Here is a 23775-nt window from a genome sequence, read left to right on the forward strand (position 1 = left end):
GATTCAGGAAGCAATTATTTATCAGTAAAGCAAGTAAAGGCAATCAAAACTAAATTACAGAGTTCCTGGTTGGTGGAGTCTTATGTCACTTGTTTAGGCTCGAATAAACAGTAACACAAGAAAGAGTGAAACAACAAGCATTGAAAAATACAATGATTTATTTCCCTGGAAAAATTCTGTAAAAATGAAAAAAATATGAACTTACGGCTTTATAGAATCAAATCAAAAAATACTCCAAGAATAAAATTTTAGTAGTCCTAATAACAAATGTTCTACTGATTTCACGTCTGAATCCCGACGAAGAATCCAAGATGGAAGATGATGACATACGCTACAATCTGTAGTGTTGAAGTCTACAGTTCCTTGTAGAAATAAAAATGATCACTCTGGTTTCTGATAGCTGAATAATTTTTTTTATAAAAAAACTCCTTGTTCCACAATATTACATGAGCACATGTATTTTCCAGAAAAATAACAGAATTAATCCTTTTGAATCCAAGTAATTTGAAATAACTCCAAACCAAGTAACCTGAAATAACTCCAAACAGCACAACATACAACTAACAACTTAACAGCCCAACTTCTACTGATTAATTCCCCAAAACATGGGTTATATGGGCTTTCTAAAATGTAAACAAGGGTCACATGATCATCTTCTAGATATTTATAGAAACAAGTACTTGTTACAGCTCACATTTACCCAGTGTGACCCTGATGAAAACCAATCATTTTAAAATAATATAGAACTTGTTTACGAAGGTTGCTACAAATTCTGAAACAAGGTCAGGATTTAGATCAACACCTGGTGTTTATAAACTAACAGCCAAGGTCAAACTATTTTCTAAAAAATGTATCATCTGTAGTGAATAAATTTACATTACAATATCATGTGATGAAAAATAAAAAAAATAAAAACTGATGAACAATCAAATTGAAATAAATATATATAAAATCAGATATAATTAAATCAAATATACATAACAGGAGGCTTATTCTGCGAACCACAGCAGCAAGAGGAAGCATATCATTCTTTGCATAAACAGCAAATAACGTAACAAGTCAATATGGAGTGTATGATGTCCAGCAAAATAGCAAAAGCACCTGTAAAATCTGGACAAACCAGAACATATTCGACACCAAAACTGAACATTCAGATTAGTTCTCTTTATTATTATTTGTTATCTTAATTTTGTTAAAATATTGAATGTTAATTGATTGTAGCCTTGAAATGGATTGACTGAAAGACAATAATAAGTAAACACATTTTTGCAGTCAATGTGTTGATAAAGTGTTAACACCAATTATTACTGGATAGAGACAATTGTTATTGCTGTATTACCTGTAATGACCCTGTTAAACAAGACTAACATATTGTTCTCTGCAATTTTTTCTTTTCTGATATTACTGGTCCACCATCAGTCATGCCATAAAAAGAAGAAAAAGGTGGAGAATGACTTGGTCTACCAATGAACTTTAAAATATTATATCCCCCTCCCCTTCCCTCCATGAAATGGTCAGTCCCAAATGTGATGTACATTTACCTCTCTAAAGTGACAAGCATATTTCATAGTCAAACTGCATCAGGTACAGTTCTGACAATACTAATGTTATAGTTGTTGAGAAGTTCTGACCAGGATTTGCTCAGAGAATCCAGCAGGGAAGTTTGTATAACAGTACCATCCAGTCTCTAGTGAGTGTAAATATGAACACTATTGACACCTGCATTACCTTCAAACCCCCTATAAAACTAATAAGAGCAATCAAGCTTATATTTTGCCATCCAATGAATTTTAAAAACAAAAATGTTGGTGTATGTTTTCATTTAATGTCAGTGTGGTTGTAATTATGTGAGTGATTGAGAATGCTAAGACCATGCAATATTTTGGGGAAGTGTATTAAATGCTTTAAAGAAAACTGAGAAGTTATTTTCTTTTAGTCATATTTTAATTACCAATCATTTTCTACAGACTTATACAAAAAGATACTTATTGTAAACCGGATGATGCCATTGTTGGGGGGGGGGTCACAGGCACTGATACTCCACCACCCCCAGCACTTGCTATTCTCAAAAACCTTCCAACACTGGGAATATAGCAGGTATTAATATCTTTTTATAAGCATGAGAGAGAGAGAGAGAGAGAGAGAGACAGAGACAGAGAGACACAGAGACAGAGAGAGAGGTTAGCATATCTAATCGATTGACACAAAAAGATCAATAAGTTTGTCTAATTTGCATTCTTGTAGAATTCCATTTTCTATATAGTATCTAAAACAATAATATTCTTATGATGAATCTTTCCCCCTTTTCTTCAGTGCAGGTTTTGACACATATACTCTAAATGATCTGACTAATTTTATCCTGTAACACTGGTTGTTCTGACATGTTAACATGCAAATCAAGACAAATGTTACTTAAATCTACGATTTTTTCCTTTGAAATCAATAAAATAAATCTGGTTTTTTTAATACTGTTTTGCCTGTCTCCATCAGTAAATGATAAAAAGTGAGGCCACATGCCTGGTTAATAAAACCTTGATATTTAATTAAATAAACAACCAAAAAAATGTTCAACTGATCATGTATATAAATGAATAGCATCACTGAAACTATTATTATCTGTGCAAATTTTCTGAGAGAAAAAAAATCATCATAATACATGCACACTGACAAAATCATTAACAATATCTCTATTACATATATGCTAAAAGAGTTAGCTCCCTTTATTCTGTGAGCTCTCTAATAAGTAGGTATGTGCTTTCTTTCAATATAGGAGAACTGAACAATGTGGAGCTCTACAGTTTCGTATTTTGCACAGGTTAGAATTTTAAAGAAAAAGAATTTCCCCGGCTTTCCTCACTGGTTATACTGGCTATGTAAAAAAGACCTTGCATATCGTAGGTATAATTCAAACAACCTTTAATTCCCTTTATTTTGGTGAATGATTGATGGGTGTTGTTGTTGTTGTTGTGGGTTTAATGCCATTTTTCAGCACACGATAAACTATGCATGGCGGCCAGTATTAATGGTGGAGGAAGAACCCGGGAAAACCCCCGGAAGAACCATCAACCCATGAGAAGCTACTGGCAAGCTTTCTCACATTGGCTGAAGATTGATGGGTGTAATATGGGTTATAGAGTATACAGCTTGGCCTTACTCCAGATGTGTACCTTTCAAAAAAGTGCTAGCTCCACTTGGTCATTTTCACTTCCTGAACTTCATATATTTGGTAATTCATTCATTGCACTTTTAGAAGCTGGAACTGTCTAGTCTGGCAAATTCATTTTCCCTATTTTAATAGCTGCAGCTATGGATAGTGTACTTTAGACTAATTCAGGCTGATTTTTAGCACAAGGGAGCAGTCATTTTAGTTAGCAGTGTGCTTAGATCATGTACAATTTCCAAAAGTACAATATCCAAAGAAATATCATCCACATTACATTAACGTAGCATAGAGGTGTGCCAACATTCTCTCCATTGTGCATGTTTTAAATGCAAACAACTTCACCTTACATACGCCATTCTCTCAAAAGTACATAACTGGTGAGAGGCCTCTAAAGTATATGATTTTCTTGGACTGATTTAACAAACAAATTTTTGTGGTAATGAAACACTATGCAATAAAATCATGACAGTATAGGCAGGTTTTATTTGCTGCTTCTCTCTGAAGATGCATGTCCTGTGATCCAAACAATCTCATTAAGAACTGCACATCTTTTTAAGAGTTAAGAGCAAATGGAGGGAGTATGTGCTTATTGGGGAAAGTCAGGGTATTGTCAAATATAGAACATTCCTTTCTGATTTTCATACCTTTACATCAACTTCACTTTATCCAACTTAATTTAATTAACTATCATGCTTATATGAAGAAATACACATACAGTATTAAGAAATTATTTCATTACTTATAAGTTTAAGTTTAAGCGACAGTTTCATGTTTTGTCTCTGACATCTTCATTTGGTCACAAAATGTTTCAAAATATTTGCATTACCCAGTCATTAATCTGCTAACTGTATTTACAGCCTCAGTGTAAAGAAAGCTGGTTAATTTATGCTGCTTTGTTATCATGAAAAGGATTAATTCAACATACATTCTGTATATCTACCATGCATATGGGCAATCATCCTATTAATTAAGCATAATTGGACATCTCTCTGATATACCTAAACACATATTACCATAAATGTACATTATAATGTCCCTGAAAACATTTGTAAGTCATGTTTATTTAAGGAATTTATATGCAGTGGCCTTTTAGGTTTATCTAATGAAGCTAAATGCAATGACATTCACTGGATAAATGAGAGAAGACAACCAGCAACTAAATGCAATAATTTTTGTTACTCACCAAAAAACCTAACTGTTTTGCAAAATAAACAAAATCTGCATTTAGAAAATGCTAAATATAGTAAATACTGAAAAATAAACTGTCTGCATAAAATCAGAATATTCACCATGGGCAATATTTTATTTTCGTAAGTTACACATCCTTTTAAACCTCCGTATAATTATCTTCCCTTACAAACTCTTCTGTTGGTGAAACTACTTTTTGCATGCATTTCACACAATGAATTATCTTCTCATTTTATTGCAAATTAATGACAAACTTTCTAATAGATCAGAAATACAGTCTCTTGAGTGGTAACAAGCTCAGCCAATCATAAATTTATCTCATTAATATGTGTGAATCCCATACATAGTCCAACTCATGTGAGATCTTTATCATCCAAACGTAATCAAACTCATGTGAGATCTTGATCATACAAGTCTATATTTGACGTCTGATAATAATCAGACCACAAATAAGGATTCCAGAGTCAGGAGACTTAAAATTTTAACATGAAAGTTTGCTACCTGTAATTAGAAGTATATATGTCAGTATATATCAATGTTTTATATAGATTATTAATTATGATGGCCCATGAGTGTCATGAAATCATATCACAATAAAAGGTAGACAAAAAACTACAATTTTATCATTACATTATAATTTTCATACATCATTTCATTATTCTTTCATTCATTATCCCATAATGCTAGTACTTCATGCTCTTTCTATTTTGTCTCTATTCTTGCTAATTTTACACCACACATCAATTTAAAGTAACAAGTGGAAACTTACATTGAAACAATATAAACTGTTTTCTACTTCTTTTGTTTTAAAGCAAAACAAACACATATAAAAGAAAAAATATTTTCTTATGGTAATAAAGTTGATTTATCAAACAGCAGAGTTTTGTTGATAGCAAGGCATAAATCAGTAAGGAAAACAAAAGGTGAACTTCAGCAACACATGCGACTCATTTCATTTCATTGTTCAGAACAACCACAAAATTCCAGAAAATTTGTGCTTCATGTAAATTAGTAAAACCACACTATTCCAAGATTTATACATCAAATCGGAACAAATACAGCTTTCAGTGTGGGAACAAGCTCAGTGAACGAGATGCAATATCACCCCATTAATGCACAGATCTTTGTCATGAGCAACCTTGCAGAGATTTTTAAGATATCAGCCTATATTCCATGTTTGATTGAAATCAGATAAGAAATGTGGACCTCAGAGTAATAACAAGCATTTATTAATGGACGACAACTGACAAAAGGCAATCCATGGCAGACACAGAGCCATAACTTAAGTTCATTTGACCTTATGACCTAGTGAGCTAAATATTTGCCATATTTTAGGGTCATGCAAAGAGATATTATTTATTCTCAGTATTTTAAAATGAAACAATGAAACTACATTTATCTCTGTAAAATATTTATGCATACCTAATGCAGTCAAAGAACTCATGATTAAAAAGCCACACACACACCGTGACAAAAAAGAACTTGAGCCTTCAAATTAATTTAGAAAGGCACAAAATTCTAATCAAGTTATATAAATATGCATATAAACATGCTTACCAAATTTAATTTGTCCAAGTCAAACAGTTTTTGTGTACTTGTAACAACAAAAGATATCCTTGGGCATGACACAAGAACAAGGTTATGACCAGATTTCAGTGTTATCATTGATCTTGCCTTAACATTAAGTATGGAATTAGACAAGATGCCGAGCATTGATAAGCCATATTTTTTTTTTATCACTCAAAATTTTAGGGCAAGAACACATGGGAACATCTCAGAATGTGTTCTTTGTGCTTGGACAAGAATCTCAAACTGATCATCCAAAGATGGCCAAGGTTTTCACCAAAATGTTTTCATTGTCATAAAAAAGTGCACAAACTGATATAAAACTACAAAATTCCCTATGTGGTGTAAAGAAATGTGATAAGATCATCTACATATGGACAAAAAGAGAGAAGCCTTGCAATTTCATTTATCTACATTAAGTGCTTTCTGCCATATTTGGTGACAAACTAGTCCAAGAATGATTAACAGTTCATCTTTACAAATGGATGAAAAGAGGGAAAAACCAAGATGCTCTTGGGACTCTCCTTTGTGTGGGCATAAAACAGCAAGGGATTATTCTTTACTTGGGCATAAAACAGCAAGGGATTATTCTTTACTTGGGCATAAAACAGCAAGGGACTATTCTTTACTTGGGCATAAAACAGCAAGGGATTATTCTTTGCCTGGGCATAAAACAGCAAGGGATTATTCTTTGCCTGGGCATAAAACAGCAAGGGATTATTCTTTACTTGGGCATAAAATAGCAAGGGATTATTCTTATTATTCTTTACTTGGGCATAAAACAGCAAGGGACTATTCTTTGCTTGGACATAAAACAGCAAGGGATTATTCTTTACTTGGGCATAAAACAGCAAGGGACTATTCTTTGCCTGGACATAAAACAGCAAGGGATTATTCTTTGCCTGGGCATAAAACAGCAAGGGTGCAGAAGTGCCAGCCAAACATGGGCTTGAATTCATTTAGAACACATGCTGTGAACATAGGTAACTGCAAGTTCCTGTTACTAAATTATAAAAAAAACTGTTATCTGCTTATAAGTTAAATCATGCAAAACATGTGATGGGTTCAAGCCAAGAAATAAAGGAAATCTATATACAATACCAATTTTTCAAAAACCTATAATTCAAATCATACAACACTAATAATATGAATTATACAAGACTGATAAATAAATATGAATTATACAACAATGATAATGTGAATTATACTACATCAGTATTATGCAATATACAACACCTATAACATGAATTACACAACACCTACAAAATGCATAGCACAATATCAATATGTCTGAAAGAAACAACTGCACAAACAAATACAAATGAAAACTTGTCTCAGTTGTGGCATGAACATCTATATGCCATAACTGAGGGACAGTTTTTTTCCCTTTAAACTTGTATTATGCAGAAAGGCACCATAAAATATTAATATGTCACACTATAAATTCTTGAATTCTGACTGGGATTTATTTTGGGACATCATGCATTTCTGCTTGACTACCTGGCTTTGACCATTCTAATGGTCCAACAGGTAATACTGACACTTGCTGACATCTTATGGTATCACATTATGTCACATAAAATTTAAAATCTATCAAATACCTTCTCCCTTGAGAAATGTCCTCCTACAGTGTTACCTGATCTTCAACTTCTGTACTGAATCCACCATAGGATGCTATAGAACAGTTCCTTCTGGAGAAGGTAACAACAGAGCAATAGTACCAAATCCAGTCAACATGTCCTAATGGTCACCTTTGCTCAGCAGTCATTTGTTTACAATGGTCATTTTAATTTCCCACTTTCAAATTTCCTACATAAATGTTTGGTATGTAAGTCACCTGCCCTCATTGGTCAGTCACCAGGTGTTTGCTAACCATACAATGGTTTCTTGTTTCAAAGCAATTTGGATGGTGGGGAAAAACGTTGTGTTATTGCAGCAGAAATGGATGTCAGCTTTTGTGCCAGTGTGATAGGTATATTTCAAAATCTTCCGAATTAGAGCTATGTCTTTAGAAAAAAGTTTGTAAAACAAGTCACAAGTTGCATACCTTTTCATTTGGTGCAGAGGGTCATTCAATATTTAAACCTCGTGTGAAAAGGCAGGCAAAATTTCAGTTCACAGGACACAAAAAAGTAGCCATACACAGCTTCTTCTGATTTCCTATTCATCAATGGCTTTTCACATGAGTCGACTTTTTGATCTCTGTGAGTTGAGTAACTGGTCTATCTTGATATTTTGTAAAGCATGAAAAACTGTTTGTAAGTGAAAACGTACACAAACTGGCTGACCAAAGAATCAATCGTCTATTTTACTGTCAAATACAAGCTGTCAATCGGTAGTGAAATTACTGTCTACTGGTGCACAAATCAAGCTAAGATCAGTAATTATTTTCAGTCAGACATGATTTAAGTAATATGGTGAGTTAAAGTGAATATGATTCAATTATCATGTGTGCAACAAATCTGGGTAAAAAACCTGTATTTTATAATTTTGTTGAATAGGAAAAAAATACAGTCTCGATAATTTAGTTTTAGTATTAATAATAATAATAATAATACTATAATGATAACAATAATGATATTTGATGCATAGCATTTGTTCAAAAACCAGTTATAAACCAATTATAAATAGGTGAACCTATGTACAGAGGTCACCATGTGCAAAGGCATTTTGCTTTTTAACAAGGGTGGCCACGATTGATTGGTTTGACTGTGTACTCACTTTTATGTTGGGTTGAACTTCAAACAACATACATCCTGATCTATCATGACATAATGTCCATTGTCTGTTCTGCTAAATATAGTCCTAACAAACTGCATAGATGCATTTCTGCCCGCACATTATACAACAACAGATCTAGGTCTATGCGGTTTGTTATGATGTCCAACTTGTAAAGCAAGTATGGAAAGTAGATGTAACATAATAAATATATCTCATGCAATACAAGAAGTATTGTGTGCAGCTCATGGTTATTTTAAAACCAATGAAAAATTAAAACTAACAAATTATTAAATCTCTTTCTGTGTTTATGAAATTATGTGCATTACAAAGCTCTCTTATTTTAGCATGCTCTGATGACTTGCGATGCCATTTATAGTGCAGAAGCTGGAATGGACCCCATTTTCTTTTCACTGAAAAGGTAAAACTATAGGCACCAATTTGTTTAACATGTACTAAGTAAATTAGTAATCAAGATTTATTCTGACAGCTTTTGAAAACGTATGGTCCTTTACCTTGATAACAAGCCAATTAACAGATTAATTTACCTCAGCCAATTAAAATACATGAAAGATGACAGCATCATGGCAATAGCTGCATCTTGGGATAGTCTAATTCTGTGTTAAAATCATAAACCGTTGAAAACTCCTATTATATTTCCAATCTTGAAAACTCAGAAGTTTAGGCTGCAGTGTCTTTTGCTAGAATTCTACCCACTCTTATTTTGTGGAACCCCATTCCTCCAATTACCATCCTTGCATTATCATGCTTACATCATATTCCATGATATATTTGCATCACAACTGCTTCATATAAAAAAGGACTCACTGATGTGTCATGCGCAGCAACATATTAACATCTTCATCTTCAAAAGCAACACACAAACATTATACTTAGAGATTTAAAATGAAGACTTAAAAAAAACCATGAGAACAACCAACATAATTCAATATATGCTTTTTCCCTTGGACCCCAAGGCTGAGACAATGGGAACATGGTAACTATTTTAGACCCACTCCTACTTCATTCAGTGGTGTCTGATATTTTGGATTATATGGAAATCAAATTATTGGATCAAGTATTTTCTTTTGAGGACATAAGGAGTCCAAAAATTACTTGGAACTTGGTGCCAGCTGAGATAATTTTATCGGACTGGCTTGTGCAACCCTCATGACACAGACACCCCCTTCAGGAATACTGCCAACAATATTATGGCAGTCTTATAATGCCACTAGGAATTGTGCAATATCAGCAATATGATACATGAGTGGATGCAGCAGCAACAAGAAGCTTATATAATACCACAATGGTATTACATTTTGTAATTCAAAATTAACTATGTTTATTTGCACAATACAGGATTAAAAGTTCTTGTAAATTTAAAAAAAAAAATCTTTTTAAACCATTTTCTAGCAAGTTTTTTTAAAACCCATTTTTCTATAAAAACTTCTTTTGGTTCTTATTTTCAACTGCTACTTAAATCAAATCCTGGCTGCATTAAACAATAATGTCATTAAATCCTAGATGCATTAAACAATAATGTCATTAAATCCTACATGCATTAAACAATAATGTCATTAAATCCTAGATGCATTAAACATTACTGCCATCCAAAAAACAGTGCACTGGCTGCAAATATAAAGTTGTGATACTAGAGCCCACCAGAAGCCGTTGGGAAGCTAAGGTCATATAATCCGAAAAGGTGGTTGAATAAGAACTATTCTTTCTAATAAGTTACAAGGAAAATTAAACTGGCCAGAGATCGGGGTAATTAGAGTTCCACATTCCTTCCGGTATTAACTATCTTCTATTTTTTTAACTTAATCAAGAGTGAAGGCAACCTTTGCACAGTGATCAGAACAGATGCTAACATTAACAAAACAAGAAAACTGGATGACATAGTTTTATAATGCCAGCAAATCAAGAATCTGCTACTCCAGATAACCCCTCTTAATCTCTTTCTACAAAGAAACTAAGAAAATGCTATTAATGTTTGCCAATATAAAAAAAGTAGCTGAATATCTTCAACAGTTCAGCCAAAGAGGCAAAATTATGAGAATCTAGAAACCAAACTGCACGTGAGATTTACAAATTGCCCTGAATTTGTATCCTAGTGGAACATTGTCCTTTCTGAAACCTCGACAAAACTAACCAGCATAACTTTTACCCATACACTCAACAAAGCAGAGAAGTGTGAAATGGCCTTTCAGAAGGCTCGAAAGACTCTCAGTGACAATTGCCCATCTGATCTACATGATACAGAAGCTTCCTTAAAACAAATCTATGAAAGACTGTCCAAGTTTACGCAAGCAAAATATGGTAAAGTTCTTGATGGAAATACTCAAGTGGGAAAGGAAGCTAAGCAAACTGGACACAAATGAAATACATCCAGAAACCAAAGCAAAGACTGCAGGGAAAACAATAGAAAGAACAACATCCAGGCAGGAATTCTCAAAACAATGAGATTGCTTGGTCATTTAGTAAATTTTAACAACAATCCTACCTACAGAGACATAAATATGTATGTTTCTGATTTTTCATGTATTTTTCCATTTTTTTTCCATTTAATAATTCTCATATGACTGTCTTAAATAAGGGATTATCCTTTAGTCTGTCTGTTAAGGAAACTACCTTGGTCATGTTAAAATCAGGACACAGAAATTTTTTTTTGATGTATGAAGCTCAAAGAATCCTTCCATCTTTCATCAAACTCAGATGATGAAACAAAATCTTCAAAAGACAAAATAGTTTGTGATTTTAGACCACATGGATGCCACCAAACAACACTGAATATTTTGAAGCCTTCTGAAAACTTGTAAAATTATCAATGTTACATTTTAAACAAGAAAGAAGATTAGTATGAATGATATAGGTGCTACTTTACAGTTTCATATTTTGCGAAGGGTCTGATCTTAAAGAAAAAGCATTTCCCAGGTTTTCCTCAGTGGTTATCCTGGCTATTTGAAAAAGACCTTGTATATTTTAGGTACTGTTAAAAAAAACTTTTAATGCCTTTTTTCTTGATGTATGATTGATGGGTGTAATCTGGGTTATAGAGTATATAGCTTGACCCTACTTCAGATGTGTACCTATAAAAAAAATCTGCTAGCTCTGCTTGGTCCTTTTCACTTCCCAGACTTCAGAGGTAAATTGTTAAAAAAACAGCCAATAACTTGTTTTACTTTTTTTTATATATATATTCTGTAATTCATTCATTGCACTTTCAAAAGTTGTATTGTCTAGTCTGGCAAAAATAATTTGACCTAGTTTAATAACTGCTACAGGCAGTAGACTGTAGACTAATTCTGCTGATTTTTTGAGCTTATGGAAGCAGATAGTTTGGTTATCTGTGTGCTTGAATAACGTACAATTTCCACAAGTACAATATCCAAAGAAATTTCAGCCACAGTACATAAAAGTAACATAGAGGTAGATCAACATTCCCTCCAATGTGCATGTTGCAGATGAAAACAACTTCACCGTATGCCTATCACTCTCTCACAAGTACATAATAACTGTAGACTGCCATCATAGGGTTGTACACAGTCATGTTCTGACAATGAAGTGACATTCAAAATTGTTATAAATACTAAATTCTGTTAGATGAATATTTATGCAGAATAATGGAGATTACAATTATCAAAAATCAATGACTACTGTAAGCACCCATATACTTTCCTCATCTGTTAACCAAATTTGAGCATCTCTTAGTATACTGTGCCCTTGCCTATGCCATGGTTATGTTTATGGACCCATTGCTTGTGAATTATTGAGAAGTGTATATGGCTGAACAGGCAATAAATATTAATGATGATCAAAAATTCTTAATATATATCTTTGTATGAAGGAGAACAGAAAATGGTATATTTATGTTTCACCTTTAATTATCTTAATATTGCAAACAGAATTAGTTCATTGATAACAATACATTAAAAATTACAATTTTCAAGGCATAATAAATGCGAATTCAGTACATGCTTTCCACTAACATGCAATTTAAACCAGACTGATTCATAGCATTTTAGACCCATATTTTACATAACCTTAATTAAAAGTCAGTTTTGAATATGGCTTGTCAAATTTTACTATGAGATCCACTAAAAGCTAAGATAACACAGGATTTAAAAAAATTTCAAAATCTATTCTTTCTGAGAAACTTGTTGCTGTTGAGAACTGCTATAAGACCACTACTACAGGTGTTCACTATATGCTTAAGACAGTTAATTCCTTTTGAAATCTGGCAAATGTCTCTAAAAAGCTGAATATTTAAAAATATGGCTAACTTTGTGCATTGTGAGAAAAAATGTCAGCAAGAGAGCAATGTCCAACCCTCATGGACTAGGATTTTTGGCAGATACATGGAAAGGCCCAATCCATGGCACAAACTTTATCCCCATAGCTTGGGTTTTCATCTCCTGCCCTCCAGCTATGGGGAGATTAATCCCACATGATTCTAATACCACAAATATATAGATATGAAATAAAAAGGTCCTAAAATATTCCTTAAGATTACAAACTCTGAGCTCCCTTCCCCAAATGGAATATGGTCAGATTTGAAAAACATTTCATGGCAGTAATATCATAACAAATTGATTCATCTATGATGATAGGTTTTTGATGATTTTTTAAGAAAAATATATCAGAGACTATCTCTGAATATTTCTTGGCCAAAATAAGAAATATTTGGAGATTTCTCAGTAAATACACATTATTGACATAAATGTACAAAGTATAGTATTTATACAATGATAAGCCCATAGTTGATGATAAAAAAATCAAACCACTTTTGTATACTGTATATACTCATTTGTATGTCAAGTCCTACAAACTGCACAGACCCAGATCTGCCAAAAAATAATGCAACAGCAGGTCTGGTTTGATGCAGTTTGTAAGGCGTAGTCAGTCGAACAAAATACATAGACTCTGATCTGCCAGTGCATTATGTTATAGTATATCAGGGTCTATGTTGCTTGCAGATGAATTCAGCTTATAAATGAGAATATATGGCAGTTTCAGCAAATATTTACCTTCAAACTTGATATCGGATCACGGGTCTATACCAATATTTGGAAAAATGTATTAGTCTGGCTTAATGGGCTTACCAAGGGTGAGATACTAAAGCTATGGTTTCTTAATTTCTTTTATTTTGACTGAAGCACTATAGATATGATGAAGTCAAAATTTTGTCTCTCACCTTTGACTGTGCTTGTATATTTCGTAATGAAAGATGAGATAAGACCAAGGAGAACTCCAATGAAAATTCCACAGAAGCAAACCACAAAAAACTTCACAAAACCAAGAACAATCTGAAAAAGGAAATGAAATGTAAGCAAATAAATTAAGTAAACTCCAGATGAATTGATATCCATGGGGCTCCAAATGGGATACCCATGGGAAATCCTGAAGGAAAATAGTAATCATACAGAAGGAACAATACATTGCTATGTGCATAGTAACAACTGCTGTGTGATAACTATTATAAGACACTGGTAGACTTATTATACATAGCAACTGTAAAGATATAAACTGCCTTGAATTGTGCATGTATTAAGGATACCAAAAATGACTATATAAACAAATTAAATGATATTTAGCAAACATAAAGCATTCTGTTCACAATTTTTTTCTTCTTCTAGTAAAGTATATTTCTTCAATAATACTTACCAGATCATAATACCTTAGAACTACTACTGCCTCATAAATCCAGATTAAAACTTTCAACAATGAAAGATAAACATCATCTGCCCAATAATGTTACCAGTAGGAAGTGCCAATAATGGCCTGTACAGGTAAATCCAGCTAGGTGTACAGATGGCAAAACTACAATGGTATAGAAAACTTACCTGTATGCATCTGACTGTAGTGGCAATTATAAATACAGTAAGTTTCCTACAGCAAACATCAGACTTGCACTCATAAATATTATATAAAGCCAAAAACTGCATTTTGCTCTTGTGCTCTCCATTTTCTCCAAAATGCATTCCATGCTTCATACATATCCATTCTGCATTTAATTTTGCTTGCATTCATTGTGCATTCAATTTTTATTTATTCTTCATTCCATTTTGGTTTCACTGGTAAAATTACTCACTTCAAGGTGTGTATTAATGAACATACAATTCTGGCAAATTTCACAAGGAAATAAAATATGCAAAAATGTTTAACACAAAAATGTATGATATAATAACAACAATCATTTATTCCTGAAATTTGTATTACAAATAAGTCAGAATTGGGATTTAAAAAAACAACACAAATGACAAAAATTCTGTGCAACTAGTTTTGCATTTTTGCTTCTTCAGGCATGAAATGTTTTGAACAAAATGGTTGACATCTCTTATTTTAAAATAACAATTATGTCATTATGTAATGTCATAAATAATATACATCATCATAACAATTATATATATATATATATATATATATATATATATATATATATGACAGGATCTAAAAGATACATGAGTCTCTAATGAAACCTGAATCAATAAAATAATAGAACAAAATAGAGACAGTCATACACATAATTATATTGTTATAAAGGATATACAATATATCAATTAACAACAAAAAAAAATAATAATATTAATAATAATAATTTGAAAGAAATTATACAATTTTACATAGTGCATTGGTATTAAGGCCATCAGGATACAAAGTATATAACTTATGAATCCAATAAGTTTCTTTTATGAATCTATTCGTCTCGCCATGCACAGTATCTATTGGCATGAAAGAAAAATCGAGTAGAGAGTGATTATTGGTGTTAAAGTGTGTTGAAATATTAGAGGAAAACTGAGGATCTCTATAATTTTTTTGCATATGAAAGCGATGATTATTCATTCTCTTAGAAACTTGTTGAAGTGTTTGTCCAACATATTGCATGCTACATTTTTTACAGGTTAGCAAATAAATCACATCAGTTGATATGCAGTTAGTATTATCATGTAGAGAAAATACCTCTTTTGTATTAGCGCTACTGAAAGAAGTACTTTCTCTTATGTTTGCACATTGACAGCACAGGTGTCTGTTAGATTTAGATGACAAAAGTTGTCTTTTTTTATTTTCTGTTTGTTTAGTTCGAATAGGAAAATTTTGCAAATTCTTAGGTCTTCCACAAGCAAGAATTGGTTTATTTTTTTTAAAGTGATTTTATGCTGGTTTTATTTGATAAATTTAGGAGACTATAATATTAATTAATTATATGACCTATATTAGGTAATGAAGGATTATACTGTATTGTGAAAGGAATTATATTTTTCTCTATTTTACATTTTGCTGTGTTTAAAGCCTCATGCTGAGTAAGATTATGGGCTTTGTTCAGTGCAGATTCAATTATATGTGTAGGATAATTTCTATTCTGGAAATATGTTTGTAATTTATTCAACGAATTTTGTAATTGACAATCATCTGAAATAATGCATTGGAATTTCTTGGCCTGGTTATATGGTATAATGTTTTTACATGACATGAATAATATTCCACATGTTGGTGGATATTAGTTTCTTTGATATGAATACTTGTAGACAAAGAGTTATCAATATTTTTTATTACACTTACATCTAAAAATGAAACATGCATACCAGATGCAGTATAATTAAATTTAATCGTGGTGTGAAAATTATTTAGGCGATCAAATTTTTTTCTCAGGTTTTCAGTTGAATGGTTCCAGATCATAAATATGTCATCTAAAAAAGATACCTATAATGGGTTGTTCCACTTCCTGATCCTACCTATGCAAATTAGCAAAATGGGGTCACCCACTGCAGCCTTCAAACACATCTCATAAGCAATTGACAGCCAATTAAGTAATATGTGAAATTGTGGTTTATAACTGACCTCTTTGGCTTTAATTGCCACTATTTATACTGACCTAGGGATAGTTTTACATCAGCTCTAATCATGAATATTTACTGTTTATGCATGCTATGAAGATTACTGAAAACTGTGTTTTCTCAAAACATGACTGTGTCAAGAGGTTTGGGAGTTCAAAATAGTATTTTTAGCATGACATGCCATGTTTCAATATGATTAAAATTAGATCTCAATTTCATGTAGATCAGTGGTGATCTGATTTAGACTGTGCCATATTATGGATGATGTGTCAACATCTTGAAAGTATATTTATATATTTCATCAGCATGATTAAGGTTTCCTCAGGCAAATTATTTCTTTTTTCAAATGCCTGATGGGCACCTCACTTAGATACAGGACAGGCCTGATCTAAAATTAGAGGGACCCCAGGTGCTGGCACTGATATATATATATATATATATATATATTTGAGCACTGATATATATATATATGTACCATAACAAAAGCGTGCCGACAACTGCGCACAATGATAAACAACCCAACAAATACACACAAGACAAAGCGTGCATGTACACAAAGATAAGGTTGCGAAGACAATAAAAAAGGTCAACTGAGAAGACAATACAAAAATGTTAACTGAGAAGACAACATGCACAAGTAAATTGTACAGTCTTCTTAAATCATAAATCAGGCTAATTTTGCACAATATTCTCTTTTTTTCTCTCAATATTTTAATAAGTCAATAATAGACTTGTTAGCATTTCACGACAAGTGTGTATAGGGCGCCCACAGTGTATAGAGTAATAAACATTCTAAGTAAAAAGCCAACATTTTTTTAGCAAATTTATATGTTTTATTTATTTAATGCATTATACTGTAAGAACATTTGTTCACACGTTCTTAGGTGCGCTTATGTCTGCATGCTTATGTCCTGCACACATTTATTGTTGCATGCTTTTGACTGCGTGCATCTGTCTTGCACGCTTTTGTCGGGCCACAGTATACATACATACATACATACATACATACATATATATATATATATATATATATATATATATATATATATATATATATGAAACTGATTTTAATTGCTGAAAAGTTAAATCCTTTACTAAAGTTATCATCAACTGAACAAAGGTATGCTCTTATTGATACCCTGAGATTTTAGTCCAGGCTGTCTGTCTTCTTAAACACTCCACTCCACATCAAAAAGACCATATAGGAACATACTTTTCCATGGTCATTCATACAGTGCAATAGTAGCAGTCGGAACATTAAACGCCTTCATCCAAAAAGAGAACTGCTTAAAACTGTCAGCAGCAACTGTTTATAATACATTAATGCTGTGATGTAGCAACTGCCTAAGCAAGCGCTACATGGGGGGGGGGGCAAATTTCCACCAAACATCAAACAATTAGGTGGAGGTGCAGAATTAAGTTTTGCAGGCAGGCCAAGAATATCTTTCTATGCAACTCAATAAGATCAACATTGTGACTAAAAGAAAAAATAACAGTTCAACTGAAAACCTATGAAATACTTGTTAACTTTTTTAACAGTTGTTAACTTTGCGGATTTTATGATAAATGAAAGACGCTTACTTGATCTGCTGTGATAACAGTCATGGTACTGTAACTTTGCATCACCAAGTATAGCACAACTGTCACTCCATCTGGTTAAAAGTAAACACATTTTGAACCTTATATCAAATTCTTAACTAGAGTAATACATCACATATAAAATGATATTTAAAACTTTGTGTACCTGTTTCTTGTTTGTTTAACTTTTGTAATACACAAAATATAAAATGATATATAATATGTACCTATTTCCAGCTTGTTTAACTTGAGTAATAAACAAGACATAAAAATGATTTGTAAGGTCTACTAGTTTTCTGTTTGTTTAAAATAAATATAGGATCAAGAACTTGAAATGACTCATGTGATGATGCAAAGAACAAGAGAAAAGTAAAGATCAATCAAGCAAAAAAGCAAACAAACAAATCCCCACCTATCCGAGCTGCTTTATATACAATTCTAAAAATTTTATACAATTAAAAATGTTGGTGCTATTCTGTGCACGAGAGAGAGAGAGAGTATCTGTATTGTCAGGAGAAAGAGGGATTTGTCAAAGATTGTATGTATATAGAAAGTTTGTTTATATATCTTGACCATGAACATGATATGTATATAATGTTAAATAGTTTTTGATTTTTGCTGAACACAAAAACAAAACCCTCACAATTATGTACTAATGGACTGACAAACAGGTGGAGAAAATAATACACCTATTGAAGATGCCAATTTCTTAATAACTAATGCTCATTTCGACCACTAACAAGCTTTTGGGAAAAGTTTCTGTATAAACTGAATTTGTCTGATGGTAATGATATTTTTGCCAAAAGTAAAATATTGCTTATAGTCATCTTTACTTATGAATGCATATTCTGTTCTTTTTTTGTATTTAACATCACAACTGTAAAATCTAAAAAAAATTTATAAAAAAAGCCTTATCTGACAAAACAAGAAGAGGACAACAAATCTTCATAGGGCATGTGATGCTGCCTTCAACATTGGTCACAACTGTTTCCTAATCTTGGCTTTGCACTTCCACTAACAAATCAGATTAAATTTAAACACTGTAACACCTAAGCAATTCTATTTATACTGCTTGTTTATATCATTAATTATGAAACAGAATTTCCACTTTATAAAGTCACTATAAGAATAAACATCAGTGAGGCTTTGTTTAAAATAATTGTGATGATGCAAAGAACAAGAGAAAAGTAAAGATCAATCAAGCAAAAAAGCAAACAAACAAATGCCCACCTATCCAAGTTGTGTTAACAGGTTGTTCCATAGTAAAAACATCCAATCAAATAAGTCTAACAGTGTAAATTGCTACTGAATTGAGTATTTAACAATTAATAAAATCACAAGAAAGACATTTGGAATTACCATTGTTCTTAAAGATACATAACATGTATTAATGATCATGAATAAAAGAAAGAGAGACAAAACCTGGGACAGGCAAAAAGCTGGGACAGGCAAAAAGCAACATGTTTCTATGTTTGATGAAGTTTCAGACATGAAGCTATGACAGTGCTATTTCAAAATGACTAATTAAATAAACAAAATAAATGGAATAAAATATAACCATAGATTTTAAATACATGTCTATGGATTTCAAATAGATGTATGGTAAATGCTTAAAATAAAAGAAAAAAGGTTTCTCAGATATCACATCTGATCAATACATACACCTACTGCACACTGAATGCTGGTTTTAAACCAATTACAGTATCAAACCCAAGCAGCTCATCGTTCTCAAGAGAAAACATAATTTATGCCATGTAGACTAATGTAAACTTATGCAAACATGACATGTAGACTAATGTCAACTTATGCAAATATGGCATGTAGACTAATGTAAACTTATGCAAACATGGCATGTAGACTAATGTAAACTTATGCAAACATGACATGTAGACTAATGTAAACTTATGCAAATATGGCATGTAGACTAATGTAAACTTATGCAAACATGGCATGCAACTAATGTAAACTTATGCAAACATGACATGTAGACTAATGTTAACTTATGCAAATATGGCATGTAGACTAATGTAAACTTATGCAAACATGGCATATTGACTAATGTAAGCTTATGCAAACAGGGCATGTAGACTAATGTAAACTTATGCAAACATGGCATGTAGAATAATGTAAACTTATGCAAACATGGCATGTAGACTAATGTAAACTTACGCAAATATGCCATAATGTAAACTTATGCAAACATGGCATGTAGACTAATGTAAACTTATGCAAACATGGCATGTAAACTAATGTAAACTTATGAAAACATGCCATGTAGACTATTGTTGTTGTTGTTGTTTGTGGGGTTTAACACCATTTTTCAGCACACGATAGGCTATACATGGCAGCCAGTATTAATGGTGGAGGAAGAACCTAGGAAAACCCCAGAAAGAACCACTGACCCACGAGAAGCTACTGGCAAGCTTTCTCACATACCAACATTGACCGAATCCAAGACTCAAACCCATGCAAACTAATGTAAACTTATGAAAATATGCCATTGTAGACTAATGTAAACATATGAAAACATGCCATGTAGACTAATGTAAATGAATGAAAATATGCCATACAGACTAATGTAAACTTATGAAAATATGGCATTACAAAGCTGTTTACGGGAGTTAGTAATTTTCACAGTTTCATTATGGGTTGAAATAACTGGAAGTACATATCACTGAGAAGTTGCTGGAAACCTCAGTATAACTTTTCTAGCCCTCCCTTTCATATTTGACAGAATATAATAAAATTCTAAACCACTGATTAATATATATAAAAAATACTGAAACTTTCAAATTCCTAACAGCTGTGAGCACAGCATGACTGTTATTATATTAAGTGTATATAGTGTAACAGAAATATCTTGTAAGATACTGGAGATTTATGTGGGAAAGTAAAATGTTGATGAATGTATTAATGAACAGAAAAGTGAAAGTAAATATTACAAACTTTGATAAATGACAAATTGTGACTAGATAAATATAACTCACTAATGTGTATCAAGTTTTATTGCAATATCTAAACCACTAGTCTAATGCATGTACCAAATTTCATAGAGGTATCAAGACAAGTCTGACACATGTATATAGTTTCATAGTGATATCTAAACCACTAGTCTAATGTGTACCAAGTTTTATAGCAATATCTAAACCATTAGTCTAAAACATGTACCAAGTTCACACTGATATGCAAAATATGTATGTAAACCACTAGTCCAATGTGTACCAATTTTTATAGTGATATCTAAAATATTAGCCTAATACATGTACCAAGTTTAAAGTGCCATACCAGTGTAGATAAAGTAAATAAAATTCATTATTATTTAAATAGAAAGTAAAATCTGGAAGTGGTATAAAAAAACAATACAATGGAAAAATTCGCCATAATAACTGAGAAATACGCTCAGGTGTGTTTTTGAAAATAATACACATTTGACCAATTTTATTGCTCGGTAATTTCTGGAGTGTGTAGATCGCCTGATGTCATATTTTGAACATACACCTTACTTCCGTTTCTATCCAAACATAAACAAAGCAAGTGTTCTGTACCATATCAGTTAGTTTTAAAAGTTTTGTCATCATAATCATGCCAAGAGGAGATCGTGGAGGTTCAAGCAAGGGCAGCGGGGTCAGGTGTGTTGCAGCAAATTGTGGGAATACAAATACTGATAGGTTTTCCATGCATTCCTTCCCGAAAGACCAAGCACTTCGTTGTAGGTGGACAAATTTTGTAAAAATCAAAAGAACAAACTATGATGGTCTGACTGAGTTTTCTGCCCTCTGCTCCTTTCATCCACACCTGAATGCTTGACATTTAGGTATAGATTTGAGGTTTAGCATATGGGTAGGGCACCAAAGAAAGTCAAACTCAATGATGTCCCATCGATCCACTGTGTGAAGGAAACTGACAACCAAGCCAAGGTAACTGCAAATCTATCAGAATATTCAACACCAAAGCATCAACTATGAAGGCTTGAAATGTTGTCACCATCACAGGAAGTAACTTGTCAAGTGTCACCGCCAAAGAAAATAAGAAGGGGCTATTCAAAGAGAGAAGCTGCAAGGGTGAGTTTTTAATGACAAGTATCATATTATTATGTCTATGATATTCAACAGATCAGTCACCACATCATTTCCATTTGTACCCTGTAGAGCAGTGCTGTCCAACCTTTTCGACACCATGGGCTACTGAAAAATGTTTTTCTTGAAGCCGAGGGCTGCAGCAGAAAACTGAAAAGCAACAACTATATAGCTGCCCGAGCTCTGGTGGGCCATTTAAAATCAGCCTGCGAGCTGCATGCGACCCGTGGGCCGTGGGTTGGAGAGCACTGCTGTAGTGCTTTCATTCATAGTTTCCAAAACAAATGCAGTAAATATCTAATAAATCAAAAACTTAGATATAAACATTTGATAAATATTGTCAAAATTTTCATGTTGCCTTCAACTTTGTTTGAACATGTGAACAGAAAAATCTTTCTCCTGGTGGATTTAGAAGGCCTACATAATTATATATTTCACTGTCAGACTAATGTGTGAATCAGTTTACATGTAGATGCTTACAAACATGACATGGTTTATTCCCATCCCCAATTAATAAAAATCTCTATAAAACAAAATGTAGTAGAAATTTTACAATACTGTGTTATGATTTTTTCAGTGGTGTTGGTGTTGTCATGTTCAACAATTTTTCAGTCATATTGTGATTAATTATTTTTAGGAAGTCAGTGAATAGCCATCAGTATAAGTGACTGATAAATGTTCTCTAATCAAGTATGTTTTGTTTTAGATTATTGCTGCACATGAGGAACAACGTTCACAACAAACAGACAGTGAGACAACTCAGGATCAAGGATTAGAAAATTCAGTTGACATTATGAAAGAGGTACATAAAATTTAGCCTAATTGTGTGTATATACATATCCATATTTTTATGAGAGTGACATTTCTGACAACAACATGCTTTAACAAAATGCGTGTCAGATTTCTAGAAATAAATTAAAGGAAGACCTACAGCTTAAATGTTTGGAGAAAAGGATAAGTTTGCTCATCATAAGGAAAAAATGTCGGTATTTAAAAACACAATTTTTTTATATGTTTCAAACACATTCTGTTATGGTGGATACGGGCTTTTATTGAATTCATCATAGGAAATTTGGGAACTATTTTCTTTACCCCAAAAATAATGTCATCTTCTTAAAAATTATAAATGCAAAAATAACTTGCCCAAAAAGTATTCAAAAGTAATAAAACTGATGCAATTGACCTTTTTCAGGTAGATGAATATGAAATTGATAAAGTGAAGCCTCTGACTGCATCCATAGGTTGCCAAGTCAGCAAAAAGATAAAACAGCAGTCTAAGAAATGCCAGACTTATATTAAGGTGCCAAAATCAACGACTCAACTTGCAGTGAAGATGATATGCACAGGTACTCATATACTTTCAGATAATCACTTTTAGTTAGCATTTTTTCCAGGCAATTGTTGAAAACAGAAAATCAAAGCCATTTTGTTTGTTCGATCAGTAGATCTATTTCTTACTGAACAATGATATTTGGTATGCAAAAGCATCTTATGGAGTGCATGTCATATAGGTATGTGACTTTGACTTAACTGTATTGTTCTAGTAATTTATTGAATTTAGATACATTTTTGTTAGTGCACACTTTAATTTTCATGCAAGAGAGCATAAACCACGCTTTGATGAATATATTTTATAACTTACATGATCTAA

The 23775-nt window shown here is 32.6% G+C and overlaps 1 protein-coding gene across 7 annotated transcripts in view; it reads right to left on the reverse strand.

Moving 5' to 3' along the window:
- LOC149798985 (sodium/hydrogen exchanger 4-like) overlaps positions 1-23775 on the reverse strand; it is a 242969-nt gene that overhangs the window by 141960 nt on the left and 77234 nt on the right. For all 7 annotated transcript variants that reach the window (XM_089957910.1, XM_089957911.1, XM_089957912.1 and 4 more), the window contains 2 exons: positions 18052-18122; positions 13830-13941 (listed from right to left, as the gene is read on the reverse strand). In XM_089957910.1, the coding sequence (XP_089814036.1) occupies positions 13830-13941; positions 18052-18122 (183 nt within the window). The remainder of the gene's footprint in view (positions 1-13829; positions 13942-18051; positions 18123-23775) is intronic.

The sequence above is a fragment of the Sinohyriopsis cumingii genome, chromosome 5 (genome assembly GCF_028554795.1).
Source record: "Sinohyriopsis cumingii isolate HCF-2022 chromosome 5, ASM2855479v2, whole genome shotgun sequence".
NCBI classification, from domain to species: Eukaryota; Metazoa; Mollusca; class Bivalvia; order Unionida; family Unionidae; genus Sinohyriopsis; species Sinohyriopsis cumingii.